General features: G+C 53.3%; 2 protein-coding genes across 2 annotated transcripts in view; one reads left to right on the plus strand and one right to left on the minus strand.

Moving 5' to 3' along the window:
* Window positions 1-16,433, plus strand: part of CACNA2D4 (calcium voltage-gated channel auxiliary subunit alpha2delta 4) — a 111,624-nt gene that overhangs the window by 71,901 nt on the left and 23,290 nt on the right. The window lies entirely within an intron of this gene.
* Window positions 380-9,021, minus strand: LRTM2 (leucine rich repeats and transmembrane domains 2). Its single transcript, XM_047866841.1, has 4 exons — window positions 8,955-9,021; window positions 5,745-6,335; window positions 2,315-2,792; window positions 380-1,315 (listed from the first exon to the last, which is right to left on the minus strand). Exons 1-3 carry the CDS (start codon window positions 9,019-9,021, stop codon window positions 2,338-2,340), a joined length of 1,113 nt encoding a protein of 370 aa, XP_047722797.1. The 3' UTR covers window positions 380-1,315; window positions 2,315-2,337.

Raw genomic sequence — 16,433 nt, forward strand, 5'->3', positions numbered from 1 at the left:
CTGTGAAGCCAGCACATGGGTGACTTGTCACACTCGGCTACAGAACCCATTCTAACCCAGGACTCAGGACCCTCCACATCTCTCCTGGCAGTGCCCCAAGGCATTCCCTCAGGCAGGAGTTTCCTGTCTGTCTTATGGAGGTCTGGACACTGGGGTGACATCTTGAAGCAATTTTTGCAGCTGCCTGGGGAGGTCAGGGCACAGGAAGCCACTCTCCCAGCACCTACATGCCCTCCCCACCCAAGGAAACCAGGAGGTACGTAGGAAAATACAGTCTTTATTGTTCTTCTGAAACAACAAACCAGAAATATAATTTTGCCTTTAAAAATCTTCTGTCTCTGGCTGAAGGTACCACCATTGACAACACCCACCCCTCCCCTCTCTTTCCCTTAGAAAATGCCTAGATCTGGTATTAGCTGGAAAGAAGGAAGACTGTGCCCCCAGCCTCAGGAGACATGTTTAGCAGCCTGCTAAGCAGCATTCCCTGCCTTCCCCCACAACATCCTTCACCTACCATGGTCCTCTATGAGGTGGAAGGATCGAGGGGTGCAAGGCAAGGTGGACATGCCCTGTCCTTCCCTGTTCCTCTTCAGACCCTTGACCTCAGTGTTCCAGTGGCCTCTTCCCAGGCCACCACCAAGACTCCTGTCTTGGAGCCAGAAACCAGCCTGATGCCTCCCGACCCTCCAAAAGCCTTGGAAAACTTGTGTCCAGCAGAGGGAGACCTAGTACTCATCTGAGATCAGACTTGCAGGAGGGCACAGACCTACAAGAGGGTACTAGTGACCCCCAAACCCCATACAGCCATCTTCTCACCTGCCGCCCCTTTTGTGTAGGCTGCTAGTAACAAGCAGGCCCCCTGGCCCATGCTCTGGTTTGGAGCCCAGTCCAGGTGCAATTAAAACCTCCAGAAAGCCAGACTGAGCACGTAAAACCCTGGGAAAGGGACCCCACAACTGAGGCTTCTGAGCAGAATGTGGCAGCCCTCTCTCTGCCCCTGGGGTCTGCTTGGAATATGCTGGCAGGCAGTGAGCTTTGGTGAGGGCCACCTGCTTTCCCAAGATGCCACCAATCATGACCCAATCCCCGCCCCAAGGTCCCAGGACTAGAGCTGCTTAAGATGGAGGGGTGAGGGGTACAGAGCAATGGTTCTTGGGCTGCAGGCTATAGGAGTGGAACTGGTGGGTGTCCCCATGGGGCCTGGCAGTGATGATGTCCTTAGCGCTGAAGAAATGCCCAGTGGTATATGTGCCTGGGCTCCCGGGAGGCTGCCATCCACACATGCTGTAGCTTCAAGGCCTCTGGGCCGGTGTCCCTGGAAAACCCAGCAGGAGAGGTGTGAGAGGGTTACCATGGTGACAGGCAGTCTCATCCAGCAGCACCACTTTGGCCCACTTCAGAGGATCTCAAAGGAAGCCTTGTGTTGTCAGTGTGTGCTTCTCCCCCTGTTGACTTGAGAAGATTGCGGTGAGCAAGCAAAAGGTTCTGTGGCCTGAGGGCTAGAGATCCAAGGGGAAACATGTCTCTACTGCCCAAGTTCTCATGACCTGTGTCCATGTGATTCTGTGTGTGTATGTGTGTGAGAGAGAGAGAGAAAGAGGGAGAGAGAGACAGACAAGACAGAGACCAAGAAAGAGAGAGATTTCCAATAGATATAATTGCGCTGGTGATGCTGAGTGTGTGTGAGAGTGGATAAGTGAATCCAGGAGCAATGCAGTCGGTGTGGCCTATAGCAGATAGAGAGACCTAATGGCTTCAGCAGAGGGGGTGTGTTATAATCATGTTTCTTAGAGCTGGGTCCAGATGCCATGGCTGGTGTGATTGTACATTAGTACTAGCAGTTGAAAGCCGGACCCAACTCCGACACTAAGGGCAGCTGAAAATATATTCCTGGCTTAGAAGAGGGTCACAGAAGTTGACCCTTGGCCCCCCTATCACTTCCTCCCCACCCCTAATGCAGATGAGGTGCTATGAGCAGGAGGTAGGGAGAGTCACCCAGTCTACAGACAGGGCAGGAAGGGCAACAGGGGAACACTGAGTCCAGAAGCCTCCACTTGCACACATATCCTTTCTTCCCTATGGCCAGAAGCTTAGGGAGATCCCTCAGGTGTTCCAGAGACTTGGCTCAGAAAGGAGCATGAGCAGGAGCCTTTAGCACAAGGGTGGCTTCCGCAGAGACTTGGAAGTTCATGGAGACAGCTGCACTGTGGCTTGTTTGCTGGAGGGATGGGGAGGAGGGGGGGGGGGCTATGGTGGAGGGAAGGGCAAGCCCTTACTGAAGCAATCCCCAGCGTGCTCTCCCAGCCCATCCTACCTAGGCCAAGTGGGGCTGGGCTCTCACGCCACAGAAGAGATCTGCTTCTGGTCTTCATGCTCACCCTCCGGGTCCCCCATTAGGGGCTGCCTCTTCTTGAGCTCCCGGTGGTACTTGGCCATAAGGGAGGCATAGATGCAGCCATAGGCAGCAGCCACCACCATCATGATGCAGACAATGCCACAGACAACCCCCGCGATGATCACCGTGCCGATGGCCCGCCTCACGCTCACCGGCCGATACCTCTGCTTCTGGGGGCAAGCAGTGCTGGGCTCGGGCTCGGGCTCAGCCCCTGGCTTCGGTTTAGCAGGTTCAGGGCTTGCCTTGGTACAGGGTGGCCCAGGAATATCCAGCCCAGCTGAGCTATTCTCATCCTCCAGCTGGGAGCAGTAGTTGAACATCTCCATGGGGACCACACGCATGTCCTTCCCCCTCAGTTCCTTAGGTAAGGTGCAGGCAAGCTGGTCCAGGCGCCCCCCTGCATCCAGGGAGAAAAAAAGGAGGAGATGACGAGACGTGCAGAACCTGGACTCCCTCTCCCCATCCCCAGAAAGCCCAGAAGGTCTAGTTTCTATCAGGAATGCAGTCAGTCCTGAAATCACATCAATAGGAGAGGAAGAGAGAAGAAAAACTAGCATTTATTAAGCCAAGGATCATGATAGGTGAGGTACATATATCATGTCATTTCATCTACACAGAAGCCATATGAAATGGATATTACCATTATTCCCATTTTAGAGCAGCACACAACCATTTCAGTCAAGCCTGCTCCCTCCAGTGTCAAACTGATGCACAAGAGTAAGGCAATGCTTATATATGGAGGTACTCAGGGAAGAGTTGACAATGCAAAGATAGAGCCAAGAACCCTGCCCAGGCTATAATTCTTCTCTTCTCCTTGCCCCTGAATCTGCCCGTTCACTATCTGTAAACCCAGGGCACTGTTCTCCACAGTATCTAATTACTCCAGAGCTCCTCCCTCTCACAAACAGGACAAGTTAAAGCCACTGTCACAGTGACCACGCTTCCATGCAGAACCTTTTGGTTGCCCAAGACCACCTATTTGGAGAAAAAAGGTCGGGTGATAATGTTTTCCTTTTCCTTTTTAAGAGCAACTATAACCCATTAGCACCCCAACCACAGCATCTCTGAGTGAAGCAGCATCTTGAAAGGAAATCCTGAAAACCCATGAGGGCAAAGGAGAGAGGGCCAGTGCTAATGAGGGGGTGTGGGCAGCAATAGGTGCATGGGCTAATCACAACAATAGTGATAGCCACACAATGGTGAAGTCCTGAGGGCATGTAGATGAAGAACATGGGTGGGGTAAGAGAGAAAGTAGCTGAGGAGAATCCCCTAGGATGTCAAAGTCAGATTTTGGCATTCTATCCACTTCCAGGCAAGGGACACCCCCCCCCCTTCTAAATGGCTCCTGCTAAATGTGCTCCTGCCAGTCCATCACTCCCAGGTCCATCTCCCAGCACAGCTGCTGCAAGCCTTCTCATACAACAGATATGCTTCTCCTGGGATGCTGATGAAAACACCCTGGGATTTTTTTTTAAAGAAATGCAAGGTTGAAAACAACTATACTATTGAAATTTCCAAAAATATATATTCCCATTCCATGCCTTTTTGTGCTGAGAATTTAGTTCCTGATGACTATATGAAAGGACAAGGACATTCCCTTGGGATAACACATGGGTCTGAAGACACCTGGTCTCTAGTTCCCCTATGCCACTGACTGCCTGGGTGACCTATGGCAGGTCTTACATCCAGTGAAATGTGTCTAAGAGCCACCTTTGTACAGGCACGAACTGGGTGCTGAGATGGGGACAACCTCACCTTCCTGCTCCAAAACCTGAGGTTGAATCATCTTGCACAAATTATTTAATTTAATTGCATTTGAGTCTTGTTTTCTTGGCCATAAAATAAGAACAGCTAACTCACTTAACTGCTATAGGGATTAAACAGATAATGTACATGAAAAAATATTTGTAAACTGGAAACTATATTAATTATTTCCCAACTCACAAAAATGGGAGAAATTATCATAGTGACTAATATTTTATGGCACTTTACAGTTTGTAAAATTTAATTAACTAACACATGAGAATATCACCCAAATAATTGAGATGGTGGCTGGATATGAAACAAAAGGAGTAAGACTGAGGAAAAGCATTAACACTCTTCATATTGATTCACTCATTCAGCAAATATTCATGGAGCGTCTACTTTGTGCTGGGCACAAATTATGTCTTATTAAGTCCATTTGCTATTATGGATATTACTAACAAATGAACAAATAAGTGAATAGGTTTCATGGAGGACTTACTTTATGCTAAGTACTTGTCAAGACACTTTTTGTGCATTACTATTTAATCCTCACAATGATTCTATGAGGTAGGTGTTATTTGCCCCATTTTACAGATGAGAACACTACCACAAAGAGGTTTCTCAGGATCCCACAGCTAGTAAGTGAGTGACAGGGCCACACATCAAACCCAGATCTGGCACTTTTAACCATTATGCTCACTTCTTTGCCCTCCTTTTCCATTCCATTTTATAGTCATTCTAGAACTTTCCCAGGTTAACAAAAAGGGGAAGGGAAAAGAGTAAAACTAAAGATAGGTGGGGGCACCTGGGTGGCCCAGTCAGTTGAGCATCTGATTTCTGCTCAGGTCATGATCTCACAGTTTGTGAGTTTGAGCCCCGCATTGGGTTCTGTGCTGACTGCTCAGAGTCTGGAGCCTGCTTCAGATTCTGTGTCTCCTTCTCCCACTGGCTCCTCCCCCACCTGCACTCTCTCTCTCTCTCTCTCTCTCTCTCAGAGATAAATAAACATTAAAAAAACCTAAAGACAGTTGGCTTATTAAAGCTTTGAATATAAAACTTCTTGAGACAGAGAGTTGAGATCATCATCAAAGTGAAAATTTGGTTTTATCTGTGGATTTAAATTACATTCCACACTCCTGAAACTGTAGATATTTAAGAAGGTATTGTATTATTCAGAAGAGCAAGGGTGTTTTTTCTTCCTCCTATCATGCCGGGGAAGCCCAGAGGCATACCTGGTGGGATGCAGAGAAAAATTATACTGAGTCTTTAAGTTGCCTCATGAAACCTACAGAAGTGAGATCAAGTTACAGTGAGTCAGTCTAAAAGAAAAAGAACAGGAAGGAGGCTGGGAGCTGGGAGGGGTACACAGGGAAGAAAGCGTATCAGTAGAACAGGAGGGAAAGCAGCACGGGCCTCTCAGCCCTGCTGATGATTTGGAACCGAGGCTGAGACTCTTCCAGCCAGCCCTGCTGGTAGAGAGGTAGGACCACCCCCTTCTCCCTGGACCTCAGCCCTGAGTCAGCGCTCAGCCTCCAGGAAGTGTGTTGGGCCAGGGGGTGACCCTCCCAATTCCTCACACCCAGGCAGGACTAGCTGTGCTTACCTCGGTAGGAAAACCACTCCATCCAGTGCTTGAAATCACGTAGGTTACAGTCGCATTCCCAGGGATTGTCCCCAACCTGCAGCAGCTGCAGGCTTGCGAGGGGTTCAAATGTCAGCCGGTCCAGGTTCTGCAGACGGTTGGAGCGAAGTGATAGGGAGCGCAGAGCCGGGAGTCCATCGAAAAGGCCAGGGGGCAGCTGGGCCAGGCCGTTGATGGACAGGTCCAGGTGGCGAAGCAGGGGCGAGTGCTGCAGCAGGTCCCTGTCCAGGGTCCTGATGCTGTTATTGCGCAGCTGCAGCTCTGTAAGATTCGTCAGGTCCCGGAAAATGGAACGGGGCAGCTGGTCCAGGAAGTTGTTGGATAGGTCCAGCCGTTGCAGGCTGGACAGATTGGCGAATGCCCAGCTAGGCAGGGCACTCAGCTTATTGTTCAAGAGTAAGAGGGTTCGGGTGGCAGCGGGCAAGTCCGGGGGCACCATGGTGAGGCCTAAGCCACTGCAGTCCACCTCCAGGCTGCGGCTGTCACACTTACAGGAGAAGGGGCAGGCAGGGAGGGCCTCCACAGCATACAGGGTGATCCAGCAGGTGATCCCTGGAGGGGAAGAGAACAAAGAGGTGGAAAGAAAGCAACAGGCTGGGGGTTATCACCTCCTGCTTCTATGCCCTCCTTTCTAATTTGTATCATAATGGCCTCTTGACTTTATCTGTTTTGGCCCAAGCCACAGTCAATACACAAACCTTTACTGACCACATAAAAAGATAATTAACAAACCCAAAGCAGGTCTATTTTATTGGACATCACACAGTGTCAGTAGGGCTTCTTGCCTCCCAGCATATCTGGCAAAAGAATCCCTTTAGTGGAGTACAGTCCTGCAGAATGGCAGACCTGAGTCCAGAAGACAAGCAATGTTGTTCCACAAAAATGTCCCAGCTTGCAGGGCCTCCCATGGTTGATCTTCTTGGGAGTTTGGGCCCACTGACACCATAGATGTTGACAAAATAAAGGATCTAGTAGTCAAAGAAGCCTCCTCCCTTGTTCCTCTCCCAGTGTCACAGAGAAGGATTCTCTTTCCAAAAGAAAATGGCCACACTACTGCTTCCTTCTCCTCTGTACCCCCACCCCAACTTGGAGCTGTACTAGGCTAAGACATGCCATGCATGGAAGCATGAAGACCAGAAGCTTGAGCCCATCTACAGTCCCACTCCAGAGACCACTGTGGAAATGATGAGGATAAGATGCACAATTCCACTTCCCTGCTGAGGAAGACTTGGGCACAAGCCACTTCACACCATAGGTCCAGAAGTTTCCTATTTATTCTCATTCTAAAACCTGCCATGAACTTAGGCTGGGTTCCTGTTCCTAAGGGCTGCAGAATGGACCCATTAACAGCATTCCATTAGTGGTCCCATATTTTGCCCAGGACCCCTCTGAGTAAGCTCAGAGCCTAGTCTGGGGAAGGGCTGGGGGGTGGGAGAGGGGCCTAAAAGAACAATCACAACAGAGCAGTTCATCCTATTGCCCAGCAGCCCTTTTTCAGAGTGACTGCGAAAGTTAAGTGTCTTCCTGAGTATCAGAGAAGCTTGCTCACTGTGAAAGAGTTTTCTCTTTCTCATCCCTGGGATGAGCTCAAAATAGTTCAACTTCACTAAGTCAGCACCCGGTCTGGCAAATTACTGGCCCCATCTTGGATGTGGGATTCATGCATATCTGACAGCACGTGGGAGGCTGTAGAGGGCCAGGGGTGGGAGTGCCCTTTTGTGCTCTCTCTCTTCCATTCATGGCATGTCTTAGGCTAGTGCAGCTCCAGGTGTAGGGGTGCAGAAGGGAAGGAAGAAGTAGTGTGGCCATTTTCTTTTGGAAAGAGAAGCCCAGAGGAAAGACCCTAGCCAGGGAAGTGGCAGAGAAGTTCAGACCCAGTTCGTGGCCCAGGTGGCCCCACCCAGACAGGCAGCAGCCACCCTGACTTGAGTGCCTGAATGAATCTGTGTCTGGTAGATGTCCGACTGTCTGGTGTCCTTAAGAGCAGAGCTTGAAGGAACAGTAGGGGACTGCCCACCCCTCCACACACACACACACACACACACACACACACACACATACCTGCAGGGTCACTGACAGCTGAGAAGCAGACTGCAAGGCTGACACCTGAGCCTCTTCATTCTCAGGGGGAAATGAGCACAGTCATGGCCATGGGAGCCAACTGGTAACCCTCCCTGGCCACATGTGGACACCTGCTGCTACCTGTCACCCTCTTACCCCTCTGAGTCCATCTGCTGCCAGGTCAGCCTGCCCCCACACTCCCCCCACTATGCCATTTGAAAATCAACATTCTTCAGACTTTACTTTCCACAGGAAAAAATTCAATCCATCCAGCTTCCCTCTCAAAAGGATCAACATAACCAGAAGCCATTATTCTCCCCACCCCTGAGAAATTCAGGGTGACATAAAAGCTCTGGTGACAAGAAAACATAATCCTGTATTGCAAGGTGTTGAATGATTCCAGAATGAGGTTGAAAGGGGATCTGAGCAGCTCGGGGATCAGCCATTCTCACATGATGAATAATTCAGGCTGCTTATGTAGTGGGGCAACCACATCACAGGACTGACCTTACGAGGGGAGAAGTCAGGCAGAATAATGTCTTTTAGGACTATGTCTTACCTCTTAACCACACAGCCTTGGGCAAACTGGTCCTTACAGACCTCAGCCCTCTCCCTCATGTGACGAGAATTCTCAGGGCTTCTTTCAACCTGACAACTTAAAGCCTTTCTTATGGGAAATGGACGCCTCAGTCTCCTCAGAAGGAGGGGTGGGACCCAACCTGTAAGGTCCTTCCAACACCACGACCCAGGAGCTCTCTAGCTCCCTCCATTTCAGAGCTGGGAAGTCTGAGGCAGAAGAGAAGTCTCCAGGCTCACCCAGCCAATGGAAGAAAAGAGGGAGACTCGCCATTAGAACAAAAGGACTCTCCTAAACTGGACTTCTGGGCACAGGAACAGACTCACCTAGGAAAACAGGTCCACCCATCATGGCCTCCAGCTCCCAATGTAACCACTAAAGCTCTCAGCGTCCACTCTTCCTTTGCCACAGATGCGTAGCATGGGCAAGATTTTAGAGGGCAACCTCTGGCCGCCAGAGCCCCCTGCAGCCTGGCATGCATCCCTGCACGCCAGGCTAGCCCCTGCCGCTTGCCCCCACCCCATGGTACTCACAGTAAATCTGCCTCCACAGCACGGCAAGCCCGGTCCTTTGCTCGGGGCCACTGCCCCGGGCCAGCATGGTGAATGCCACAGCTCTCAAGGCCCTGAACCTCTGGGGAGAGAGGAGCCTCTCGGTGTGTGCTGTCAGTCCTGAGAGAGAGAGAGAAAGAGAGTGGTGAGCAGGCACTCGAGGCCCCATTCCAGCCCAGGGGTTAGGGAGAGGGCCAGGTGTCTCTTTACACTCCTTGTCGTCCCCTCTCCTGTTCTTCTCAGCTCAGCTATGGTTCCCTGGGGGGTGGGGGTGGGGTGGGTACGAGGGGCAGGGAAGCCAGGAATCCTTCCACTTCCCTGGGTGACTGGGGAGGCAAGGAGGGCAGGCTCCGGCCTTTGGCATAGCACTGGGCTCCGTGTGTGGGACTCTTCTGCATCCTCTCCCCTGTCTCTCTTGTTGTCTCTCTGGTGTGTTGATCTCTAAAATGTTTTGGGAACATTTTATGGTCTCCTTTGTGGGCTTTCCCCCATGTCACAGATGGGGAAATTGAGGGATCTGTCTACCAGGTAAGCAGAGTGAGGCCATAGTGACACTGTTGCCAGGCCCGGTGCTGCTCTTACCATGGCCCCCGAGGAGGCAGAGTCTGCTGCTGAGTCAGGTGTGCAGCCTGGGCCTCGCTCTTGCTGCCGGATGGCCTCCTGCTTCCCCTCCACCTTTGCCTGAGAGGTGAGGTGCAGTGCTCTGTCTTCCGCCCGCTGGGCTATAATAAGACTCATCAGCTCAGGGAGTTCATGCAGCAGCTGTCTATGCAGGAGACAGGGGCAGGAAGGAGAAGAGGAGATTTTGGAGCACAGGGAGGGCTAGGAGTGGCCCTGGGGCTGCAAGAAGGCAGATTTCTCTCGCAGATGATGAAAGAGGGGTACTCACCCTGTCTAGGGTCTCAGGACCTGCCCTGCCCCAACTCTATGGCTAATAAGAGGGATACGGGCCCTCCTCTGGTCCTCATTTCCTTCCAGATATGGCTAAGGCCCTTAGACAGAGGCCAGAGCCTCCACTCTCCCAGCCCCAGCAGAGGAATGGGAGAGGAGACTGTGGTGGGCTGCCCTGCAGCAGGATGGGACAAGGTGGGGAAGGGGACAGGGGAAGGGAAGACCCTGCCCACAGCCCAGCCCCTCTGGCTCCCAAAGGGCACCGTCCTCTCAGCCCACTGCTTCTGGCTGGCTCCTCTGGTTTCCTGCTGCAGCCTTCCCTCTCCTCGCCCCCTCCCCTGCCCCCATCCTCCGGAGCCAGGGGCAGAGTTAAGCAGGCAGCTGAGGAGGTGGAATGGGCTGCTGGGAAGCTAATGCGTTCAGCTCTGAAGTCTCTGCACCCAGTGAAGCGGGTTTCCCTCAGGCATTTCAGGTCCTGCTGCAGCTCCTGGTGTCTCTCACTGCCTCCCCAGCTCCCACTCTTGAATCCAGCTGCCTCTGGTGACAAAACCCACATAAAACACAGCGACCCCTGCGAGAACTTCAGCTGTACTACCAGCAAGAGCAGCCTGGTGTGTGGGGGTCTTGGCTTTGCCTTCCCCCCACCGCTCCACCGGGGTGGGGGGGGATTCCAGGTTGTACAGGCCTCCCAGAAGCTGGCAGAGACAGCCACAAAAACTGGCCCCTGACATGGGGCGTGGGGAACAGCCAGATTCCCCACACTGCCTCTTGGCTGAGGTGTGAAGAAGCCTAGAGCAGCTCAGGTATCTTCTCCAGCTGTTCTCTCAGGGCCAGGCCCCCATAGGCTCCTAGTTCAGAAGCCCAGGCAGGCAGAACTCCTAGTTTCCTTCTGGTCCATCACTCCCTAGCTGTGCAACCTTAAACAAACCCGTACACTCTCTGAGCTCCAATTATCTTATCTCTAAAAGTGGTGATCGTAATACTTCATGGGCGGAATCTCTGTGTGGATCCATTTAATTAAGGGAGGAGAGTTAGCATTTACTATATTTAGTACACATTACCTTAGGAGAGAATTCAGGCGAATGTGCCCAGCTTGGACTTGAGCCCATGATAGATGTGAGGAAACACCAGTTCCCTTCTTCTGTGGGTAGGGGAGAGCAGCTTGCAACAGCTCTAGGTAATGTCTCCTTCCTGGTCCCACCAACCTCACGCATGTGTTTACTTCTCTATTCCTGAGCAGATGGGCCATCACATGATGCTCATGGCCAGACACCCCACACACACAGGCTTCACAGACTTCCATTGCAGATGACAGTGTCCAGCCTCTCTGTGTCCCTCAGGCCCTGACCCTCAGAACGATCTGTTTCTCCAGCAAGAACCCTCACATCCAGAGCTCACAGCACCCACACAATATTAGGCAGCTTGGTGGCCATCCAAGGCACAGAGATGAGGACCAACTTGCTCAGGGTCACACACTAGATCAGAGATAGGTCATGGGCTTCTGAGTCTGGCTGCTCATCCACTCCCTGGCAACTGTGGGGTCTTAAGGGAAGACACATATGTCAGGGCAGGGTGCACATAGGCTCCCAGACACGTGTGTGGAGCTTCCAACATAGCACCTGGTGCAAACACACACCCACAGAGAGCTGTGCAGTTAGGCACGTGCTCACACACACACACACACACACGCACACGCGTGCACACACACATGCCCTGCCAGCAGCCCTCCAGCCCTCCTCTTCAGATGCCAACAGTCAGCACAGTGAGATGCCTGGCAGGTCCCAGAAGCCCCCAGCGGACAGATGTACAGGGGCACCTACAGCCTAGAAGGGAGGTCTAAGGAAAACCCTGAAGGGCAACCTCTACCACAGGACTTTTTCTATACCCAGACCCACAAGGGTGCTGGAGACCCAATCCAGGCCTCCGCTCTGCTCTTTCCAGCTTTCTGCAAGGAGACAGGTGGCAGAGAATCCCTCTCACCCAAGCCCAGGCCCTATGTCCACCTGAACCTCCTCCCCTCTTTCAAGCAGGTTCTCCTTTTCCACCCCACTTACCCCTCCCTGACCTCAGTGTCACCCCCATGGTGAGCCGAGGAGTTGACCAGCAAGCACCCATCAGTGGAGACAGTGGCCTGGAGTAGGTCCTGATGCCCCATCCCCAGACTTAGACAATGTCACCTATACAAGGCAAGTCAGGCAAGTTGCCACAATGCAGACCCATAGACATCATCTTTCGAGGTGGCAGGGCACTGTTGACCCTAGTATCTCTGGAGATACGTGATGAAAACAAAATCCCCCAGGCCCATGGGTGGGGGATGGGGGCTTCACCTGTGCTCCCTAGGGAGCTGGCCCTGCCTCCGTGGGCACCATGGAAGTGACCTTTAGGCAGATTTGGGGCTAGAACCCAGCACTTCCTGGCTCCTTGGCCTTTTGCCCACAAGCACACCTCCAACCAGAGAACCCCTTCCTACCCCCAGAAGTATCTAGCCTCATCAAGAAAGGGGGTGACCTACATTAGGAGAGCAGCTGCTGCAGCAGGCGCTGGCCGGCTGCTGGAATAAATTTACACTGTCTGAGAGGGAAGTCCCACCCAGGATAGAGAATGAAGGACAGAAGAGAGCAGGGAGGTCCTGCCAGAAAGATCTATCTCCAAGTCCTACAGCTTCCTGGCTCTGGATGCCAGACCTGCTCCTAATCATCATGGGACTCACTGTCCCAGTCCCAGAGACAGAGACACCAGAGAGAGGGGCTGGGCCCCAGCAGGAAACCCCTGCCTCCTTTGCCAGCCTGTGCTGAGAGAACCAGGATTGGAGGATGGGGCCAAGGAGCTACAAGCAATCAGACGGAGAACCCCTGAGAACCCTTTGCTACTCGGCATGGTCCATGGGCCTCACCTAGGCATTTCTTAGATGTGGAATCTCAGGTCCCACCCTGGTCCAAATGAATTAGAATCTGAATTTTAACAAGATCCCAAGCTTGAGAAGCACAAGACGAGATTGCTTCTCCCCCAGCAGGCCCCAGCACCTCCCAGGAGGCCATGCCAGTCAGTCTCTGGAAGCCAGGCCCCATCTCGGAAGCGTCAGTGACCTGGGCCGAGTGGGGAGGATACTGACACTGGCACCCCCTTCAAAAAGCCTCTGTATGGGAAGAAGCGATGACCATAGCCACAAACGTCTGTGTATAGTGTCCTTGGTCGTCATAACAACTCTCTGAGGTTGGTATTACTTTTAACACCATTTTTGCAGATGGGGGAAACTAAGGCAAAGGAAATTAAGTAATTTGCCTCTGGATAGGCCCTGGAAGAATGAATACAGCTTTGGGTTCAAGCAGTCTGGTGACAAAGCTACTAACTCAGCTGCCTTTATAGGCTTCTCAGGCTGTTCTGTTCCTGGTCTGTTTACACACGGAGGTTCCGGGTATAAGAAGGAAAAGGCAGAAAAGGGAGATGCAACCTTTCACTTATACAGTACTTCACAGTTTACACAGCATTCCCTCACCCACTGTCTCACTGGATCTGAGGAGGCAGAGGTTTAATGCCCCTCCTCCTGATGAAGAAACAGGGTCTGTGAGGTCCTGGACTCAGACACAAGCCCAGTCTCCCCCTCCCAGCCCCTCCTTCCAGTAGCATCATAGATGTAGGGAGAAGCCCCAGGTGGCCAAGATCTTAGGAAAGGAAGGGAAGGGGGCTTTCTAGAAACCTTCCGGCAGAAGGTTGGGTGCTGAGGTGAGGAGGGTAGGCTGGGAGCTCCAGGGAAGCCAGGGGTGGAGGATAGTGATAGAATGAGAGGCAGCAATAAGAGCAGAAGGTTCCACGTGCTCCTGCTGAGCTGAGTGGGTGCAGCATCCCCTGGAGACTGGGAGTGGGGGCTGCTTCCCGGGTGGGGCACCTCACCTCAGCCCCCTGGGCGAGGAGCAGCCAGCCAGAGCCCCCAAATCCGAGTGCTCAGGTTAGGTCGGTGCAGAGCCATGGCCTCTCTGTGCTTCTGCCCCTTCAATTCCTCCTACAGACAGAGATAATCCTCCAAGTGGAGCTGCCTCAGACCCCAGCTAGAAATCTCCAGCACACCCACCAGCAGCCTGGTGTCCACACCCTTCCCCTGATGCCTCTGTCACGTCCATCTCCCCAAGTCAAGTGTCCAAACCATACAACTGCTTAATGCCTATTGTACCTCAACCCAGGGTTCCTGACTCCTGGGACATCATGCTGTCCCTGCCATTCACCTCCACTGGTATCTCTCCCTTTGGTCAAGTATCCCTAGTTGAGGACAAGGCTTCTGCACGCCCTCAGCATCCAAGACTCACAGGACTTACAAGCAGAAAGGGACTTCGTAGTCGCCTGTGCACCCACTTCACTCTGCAGAAAGGTGAAGGTCACAGGCGGGTGAGAAGCACCAAGAGGGTGAGAGGCACCTGCACCGCAGAGCGGCCTGAGCTGAGCCCTGTTTGGTGGGGACTGTGCAGGGCTGGGCTCTGCACCTGCTGCCTCCAGTCTGGCCATCTGGGCCCTTCCAAGAGACATTCTCAGTCTCTTCCTGCCTGTCACCCCCATAACATACACTGCCCAGGCAGCACGGAAGCAGGTTTTTTTTAATCTCTCTATCTGTACTTGGAACAGGCAAACCTTCCTGGTTCATTTCAAAATGCATACCCCATTCTCACCCCCAGCTTCCTGCATCCTGGTTTCCTTGTTGAATATTCCTGATCCCAAACAGATCCTCTGCTAATCAGAACAGAAACACCCCCTGAGTCGTTCCTCACCGGAGCCCCTCTCCGTTGTGAACAAACTAAGCACGTTCATTGAGGTCATGGATCTGGGCTCAGGCCATGGCCTTGGGTCCATTGAGGTAATGGATCTGGGCTCAGGCCATGGCCTTGGGTCAGGGCGGTGGGGGTGGGGAGGGGGACAGAAGAGGCTTGATCTGGGCAGAAGGAGGGAGAACCCAAGAAGAGAGACTGCCTCCGCTCCAAGTCCTTCCTCCCCAGACACCCCAACATTACATAAAGGCCCTCCCCTGCCTCCTCCCCATGATACCCATTCCACCAAAAACAGCCCAGTAGGGCCCCTTGGCTTTAGTGCCTAGGAAATGGGAATAAGGTTTGCTTATCTGGGCCCCAGACACAGCTTCCAGCCAAACCCCAAAGAAACCAGATCGGTTGCTTAAGAAACCTCCCTCCTTCTCCTGCCACCCCCAGGCTGGCTTTCCTGGGCTCCCTCTTTTGGCAGTGCCCGAGACTGAGACTGTGGCAGCGGGGAGGTGGGGTGGGAAAAGCAGGAAGCTGCTTCGGGTTTCCCTCCTGCTGGACTTCCCCCGCCCCCTCCACGTGCTCACCCTCCCCTCCCCTCCCCCAGCCTATGTAGTTATCTAAGCTGCCGGGTGTCAATCTGAGTCATGCCAAGGCAATGCCCAATGCGCCCTGACAGCCAGGTGCCACCCTCACCATCACCCCCAGAAACTCTGAAAAGCTTAGCTCAAGGAAAAGACAAAGCAGTCACTGGAACTGAGCTGGGTGGTCTGGACTCCTGGTCAGACTACCCTCTCTGCATTGTCAAAATGGGCCTCGGGGCTGCTGAGAGCAGCTTTCCTGATACAACTCAGGGTGTCTATGCCCCACTGGGTTGGGAAACCAGGTAGGAATGGCTTGGCAATATACCACCCTCTCCCCCTAAGCTGAGTCCACAATTCCCACCATGGCATAAGGCTTCTGAACCCATTTATGGATAGAGGACCTGGTGTGTAGCTGGGGGACACCCCGAGCGAATTCTCACAAGCCTGGATCCATCCCCTGCCCCTGGGACCCTGGAGGGCTGGGAGCAAGGCCTCAGGCTCACCAACGAAGAGCTGCAAGGCTTTTCTCCATCGTCCACTCCCAGCCACGCCCCCACCAGGGAGGCTTCCCCCACAGCCGCGTGGACCCATGTCCATGTAGGGAAGAGCTCCACTGCACCCTGTACAAGGGCAGCTTCCTGAAGGCCGACAATCCCGTGCTGAGGGCATCCTGCAGAGAGGCTGCCCCAGGTCTATTCCCAGACCTCAAACAGCATAGTCCTCCAGCCTGCCATCCCCCCCCACCCCGCCCCACCAAGCTGTCCTCTGTACCAGCCCTGTCACCAGCATCCCTTTCCATAGCACCCAAGCTCCTCAGGCTGTGTCCGCGAGCCGGGCAGGCAGACGGCACAGGGCTCTCGGCTGGCACTCCCCGTGCTGCGGGGATTGGTTTCTATGCCCCCCAGGGCCTGTCATCTGGCACTGGCACTGCCCTCCTCTCCCCTCCCCTTCCCCAGCTGCCCCCTCCCCAGCAGAATCCCAGCTCACGTCCCCAATGCTGTGATGTCAGAGTACCCCTGGGTCCTGTATCTTTGGGTTGCCCAGATGTCCGGTACTGAGCACTTCCCCAACCCCAGCCATCGCTCCCAGGCAGCAGGCAACAGCCACTGTCTGTGCAGGGCCAGGAGACCCAGCAAAGATGGGCCCTGTTCCCTGTGACCCAGCCACCCTGCAGCCCCACCTGCCCTTCATTCCTTCTCTCCAGAGGACAGCACTTACCTTTCTTCACCCTGACCGCAAGCTCC

Source organism: Prionailurus viverrinus, chromosome B4 (genome assembly GCF_022837055.1).
Source record: "Prionailurus viverrinus isolate Anna chromosome B4, UM_Priviv_1.0, whole genome shotgun sequence".
NCBI classification, from domain to species: domain Eukaryota; kingdom Metazoa; phylum Chordata; class Mammalia; order Carnivora; family Felidae; genus Prionailurus; species Prionailurus viverrinus.